The following is a 6,000-nucleotide window of genomic DNA, read 5'->3' on the forward strand; positions in this document are numbered from 1 at the left end:
AAGAAACTAATATATTATCATCACTAAGGAAAACACACTGAGCAATCTACTGGGATTGAAGGAATACAGGGTACCTAGGCCCTGATGATCTACATCCTAGAGTTTCAAGAAGTGGCAGCAGAAATAGTGGATTACAATATTCAAAAAAATTCCCTGGATGTGGGAAAAATTCCAGTGAATTGGGAAAATGCTAATGTAAGATCTTTATGCGAAAAGGGAGGAATGTAAAAAGTAGGAAACTACAGACAAGTAAGTTTAACATGTTGTTGGGAAATTGTTAGAATCCACTATTATTGAAGAAATAATACAACATTTGGAAAGTCAAAATCTAATCCATCAGAGTCAGCATGGTTTTATGAAGGGTAAATCATATTTCACTAATTTGCTAGATAAAAAGGGTAAAAACAAGGTCTGCAGATGCTGGAAACCAGATTCTAGATTACAGTGGTGCTGGAAAAGCACAGCAGTTCAGGCAGCATCCGAGGAGCAGTAAAATCGACGTTTCGGGCAAAAGTCCTTCATCAGAATGATGAAGGACTTTTGCCCGAAACGCCAATTTTCCTGCTCCTCGGATGCTGCCTGAACTGCTGTGCTTTTCCAACACTATTCTAATCTCTAATTTGCTAGAGTTCTTTGAAGATCGAATAAGAAATGTGGATAATGGGGATCCAGTAGGTGTAATATCTCTGGACTTCCAGAGGCATTTGATAAGGTGTATCACAAAGGTTAAAACACAAGGTAAGATCATATGGGGTTGGGGTAATTTTTTTTAGCTTGGATAGAAGGTTGGCTAACAAACAGAAAGTAGAGAGTTGGGATAAATGGGTCTTTTTGTGATTGGCAAGATGTAACTAGTGGGGTGCCACAGAGTTTGGTCCTCAGGTCCCAACTATTTTCAATCTATATTACGTTTAGATGCAGAAATGGAAGATATGTAGCCAAATTTGCAGATAAGTAAGTTGTAATGAAGAATTAAGAAATTTACAAATGAATAAACTTTGAGGGTAAATTTGCAAACATGATCAAGACAGACACCAAAAGCTTAGTTCAATATATAAAATAGAATAGAGAAGTCAAAGTGAACCCTTAGAGAATGAGGCTGACAAAATATTAATGAGAGCAAGGAAATGACAGAGGAGTCAAATACATACTTTGCATCAATCTTCACAGTAGAAGACACTAATAACATTCCAAAATTACTAAATAAATAAATCAGCAAACGGTAGAAAGTAAATACAATAGCTATCACTAAACAAAACGTGCAAAGGAAACTATTGTGTATAGAGACTGATAAAGACTTAGGGTATTAAAAGAGGTGGCTATAGAGATAGTAGATACACTGGTAATAATATTCCAGAAATCTATCAATTTACAAATTGGAAAACTACCAATGTAATGCCTTTATCTAAATAAGTGCGAGGACAAAAAATAAAGCAACTATAGGCTAATTAGCTTAACGTCTGTTATTGGCAATATGTTGGAATCTATTATAATAGCATAGCGTGGATTTGTTCACCGAGCCAGTATGTTTTTCTGCAAATGTTTCATTCCCTCGCTAGGTGACATCATCAGTCTTTGATAAGGTGTTGGTGGTGTGTCCTGCCTTGTATTTCTACATTCCTGCTGAAAGGCTCCGGCCCGAAACATTGATTTTCCTGCTCTTGGATGCTGCCTGACCTGCTGTGCTTTTCCAGCAACACACTCTCAACTTGTATTTCTGTGTCTCTGTTTGTTGATAATTCCGGTTCTGTAACTGAGTGGTTTGTACACGGGGTTCAGTTCAATGTGCCTATTGATTGAAGCCTGGCACTCCAGCCAAAATCAACAAATTTTCTGGCGTGTCTCTGTTTTGCCTGTGCTGGGATGGTTACATCGTGCCAGTTAAATTTGTGTCCTTTGTTGTTGGTTGGTTGGTTGGTTGGAAATGAGAGTGTTGGCCGTGTCTGGCAGTGGTGAGCTCATGTTTGTGCACACATATGGTCAGTTTTCGTCCTGTTTGTCCGATGTAAAGTTTTTCCACAGTTTTTGCAGGGTATTTTGTAGATAACATTTGTCCTGTTGGATCTTTAACCTTTGTGAGGAGCTGGTGGAACGTGTTTACTGGTTTGTGGGCCACTAAGATTCCCAGGGGTCTGAAGGGTTGGGCAGTTATCTCTGATATGTCTTTGATTATTGGTATGGTCATTATCGTGCTGCGTTTTCTTCTTTGGGTTTGTCCCAGAAGTACCTGGAGGATAATGCTCTTGGGGTATCGGTTTCATTCAAATCCTTTGAATAGGTAATCCTGTTCTGCCTTCTGGAGTTCTGGGTTGCTGCAGTGTGTTCTTGCCCATTTAAATAATGTCCTAATGCAGGTCCATTTGACAGTGTTGGGTGGTTCCTGTTATAGTCCAGTTTCTGGTCATTATGTCTGCTCTTCCAGTACACACTGGTCTGGAGTTCTCTGGTAGGAGTGCATTTCACTAATACATCCAGGAAGGGGAGTCTGCTGTTTTCCTCCTCTTTAGAGAACTTTCTTCTGGTTATGATTTGGATCCCAATGAGCCCACTGATGAACTGGAACAGTCATCACAGGGATCTTCAGAGGAGCGACCAAAGAAGGTGTCAACTTGGACCCCACCGGAGGGCCGTTGTCCTGGGCTTGACATATATGCTCAAACCGTCAGGAAACATATAAATGCCAGATTCATCAGCCGTACCCACAAGGTAGAGCAAAACATCACCCGTTCACAACGCAATGCCATCCAGATTCTCAAAACCAATCACAACAGTCATCAAACCAGCAGATAAAGGAGGAGCCATTGTCATTCAGAATAGAACATATGACTGCAAGGAAGTGTACCGACAACTGAACAACCAGGAACACTACAGGCAACTACCAACTGATCCGACCAAAGAACACACCCGTGAATTAAACACACTAATCAGAACTCTGGATCCAGTCCTTCAGAGTTCCCTACACGCCCTCATCACAAGTACTTCTTGTGTAGACGACTTCAAAGGGTATGGGAAGAAAGCAGAAACAGGGTATTAAGTTGGATGATCAGTCATGATCATATTGAATGGTAGAACAGACTGGAAGGGCAGAATGACCTACACCTGTTGATACTTCCTGATTCCATATAAGCTATCTGATCTAAGACACCATTATGAGTGTCCCATGATCATTCCCAAATCTGGCTTCCCAAAGCATCACAATGAAAGGCAATTTACTGAGAGCAGTGTGACCTCTGATAATATACATTGTAAAAGGTGAGAAGTTGAGAAATGTCTTGAACATACCAGGACTCTGTTTCCTGCTGCTACTATCAGCTGAGTTCCATCCGGCTTGAATGCAATATCATAAATACTGCAAAAATGTGAATAAAGAACAGACACAGTTCTGTAAATTTAGAAGCAATGAACTGATTATGTGCAATCTTAAAATGTATCACTTCCAGTAAGAACAGAACACAAACACATTTGGCCAAAGTATTAACCATCCTCTCACTTCTTATCCTGTCAATGTACTGTTTCCTTCCCACGGATTTATTTCAGTACATTATCCACTCCCCAGTGTATTATCCTCCTTCTGGTGTATTATTGCCAGAGTGTTACCCTACCCAATGAATTATTCACTTATGTATTATCTAGTATGAGTCTTCTTCAGAACTGAAGAAATCATGTCAGACTCAAAACATTAACTCTGTCTCTCTCTACAGATGCTGCCAGACCTGCTGACTTTCTCCAGGGTCTCTGTATTTGTTCAATATTTATCTGCTGCTTTCTGGAATATTTTCAGCGTCTCAGTTTCCACAATCTTCTGTGGTAGAGAATTTGACAAATTCACTGACTTTTAAAAGCAGAAATATTTTCTCATCTCAATTCTAAATGTCCCCTAGTTCTACACTCCCTAAACATGGAAAATATTCTCACTGCATCTTGTTTGTCCATTAGAATTTTATATATTTCAACCAGATCTCCTCTCATCCTCCTAAAATCTAGTGAATTCAGACCCAGTCAAACCAATCTCTCCTTATTATACAATCCTGCCATCCTCAGTGAACCCTTTACGGCAAGTATATCCTTTCTTATATTGGGAGATCAAAACTGCATGCAGTTTTCCAGGTGCAGTCTCACTGAGGCTCTGTATAACCACAGTAAGCTGTCCTTACTTTTGAACTCAAATCATCTTGCAGTTAAGGCCAATATACCACTTACTTTCCTAATTACTTGTTACTTGTCTGCTTTCATTGACTAGTGCATGAGGACACCCAAATCCCTTTGTACAACCACAATTCCCAATATAGCACCATTTAAATAATACTCTTATCTTTCTTCACTTTAATTACACCGCAAATGCCATATGTTTGGCCATTCACCCAATCTGCTTAAAGCATGGATATCACAAGCACCAATCCCAACAGTAACCCACTAGCACCGCCTACCACCTGAAAAAAGACTCACCTATTACTGTTCCCTGATTCCTGTCTGTCAATCATTCATAACCCATGCTTAAATATAACACTATCCCAAATGCATTAATTTCGTTCACTTTTTCTAATGTGAGACCTTATTAAAAACCAATAAAAAATTCAAATACACCACATCCACTGCTTCTCCCTGATCTAATCTACTCCTTGCAATCTCTCAAGTTTAAGTAGGCTAGTCAAGCATAATGTGCCTTTCATAAACCTCTGATGGCCTTCTCTAATTCATCAATGCTTTCCATACATACTGTTACCGTGGCTTTTATGACAAACTCGAGTATTCCCACCACATCACCCACTCCACCCAGTACTGAAGTCAGACTAACTGGTCTAGAGTTTTTGTGTCTCCCTCATTTTTAAACTGGGGGATTACAATTGCCACCCTCCAATCTCTAGGAACTGCTCCAGTCTATAGCATTTTGGAAGATATCTACTATCCATCCAATATTTCTCAGCTTCTTCCTTTAGTACTCTGGAAATATGTTATCAGGACCTAGTGATTTGTCTGCCACAAACCCCAATCCCCTTGGCACAATTTTGTTCTTGATATTATTTCCTTCAATTCTGCCCCCTTACTAGAACCTTGGTTACCTAACAATTCTGGAAAAGCACAGTAGATCCAAGGAGCAGGAGAGTTGATGTTTTGAGCATAAGCTCTTCATCAGGAATGAGGGGGTGGCTGAAGAGGGCTGAGAGATAAATGGGAGGAGGGTGGGGGTGGGGCTGGGGAGGTAGCTGGGAATGTGATAGGTAGATGGAGGTGGGGGTTAGAAGTGACTCATATAAGGAGGACAGATTGCACCTGAATTGCAAGAGGACTAATGTACTGGTGGGGAGATTTGCTAAGATGCTTGGGAGGGCTTAAACTAGTAAGAGGAGGGTGGGACCCAGGGAGATAGTGAGGAAAGAAATCAATCTGAGACTGGTACAACTGGGAAAAGGAACAAATCAAACAGTCAAGAACAAACAGAGAACAAGGTAGGACCGATAAATTTATGTATATTTATTTCACTGCAAAAGGCCCAACAGGGAAGGCAGATGAACTTAGGTCATGGTTGGGAACATGGGACTGGGATATCATAGCAAATACAGAAATGTAGCTCAGGATTGGACGGGATTGGCAGCTTAATGTTCCATCTTATAGATACTATAGTTGAAAAATGTGGTGCTGGAAAAACACAGCAGGCCAGGCAGCATCCGAGGAGCAGGAGAATTGACGTTTCGGGCATAAGCCCTTCTTCAGGAATGAGGGGGTGCTGAAGAGGGCTGAGAGATAAATGGGAGGAGGGTGGGGGTGAGGAGGTAGCTGGGAACGTGATAGGTAGATGGAGGTGGGAGTTAGAAGTGACTAGTATAAGGAGGACAGATTGCAACTGAATTGCAAGAGGACTAATATACTGGTGGGGAGATTTGCTAAGATGCTTGGGAGGGCTTAAACTTCCTGAAGAAGGGCTTAGGCCTGAAACGTCGATTCTCCTGCTCCTTGGATGCTGCCTGGCCTGCTGTGTTTTTCCAGCACCACATTTTTCAA

At 40.9% G+C, this 6,000-nt stretch overlaps 1 protein-coding gene across 1 annotated transcript in view; it reads right to left on the bottom strand.

The window, feature by feature from the left end:
- ift122 (intraflagellar transport 122 homolog (Chlamydomonas)) overlaps positions 1-6,000 on the bottom strand; it is a 139,422-nt gene that overhangs the window by 129,270 nt on the left and 4,152 nt on the right. Inside the window, exon 2 of the mRNA XM_043708443.1 lies at positions 3,283-3,349. Within this exon, the coding sequence (XP_043564378.1) occupies positions 3,283-3,349 (67 nt within the window). The remainder of the gene's footprint in view (positions 1-3,282; positions 3,350-6,000) is intronic.

The sequence above is a fragment of the Chiloscyllium plagiosum genome, chromosome 18, assembly GCF_004010195.1.
Source record: "Chiloscyllium plagiosum isolate BGI_BamShark_2017 chromosome 18, ASM401019v2, whole genome shotgun sequence".
NCBI classification, from domain to species: Eukaryota; Metazoa; Chordata; class Chondrichthyes; order Orectolobiformes; family Hemiscylliidae; genus Chiloscyllium; species Chiloscyllium plagiosum.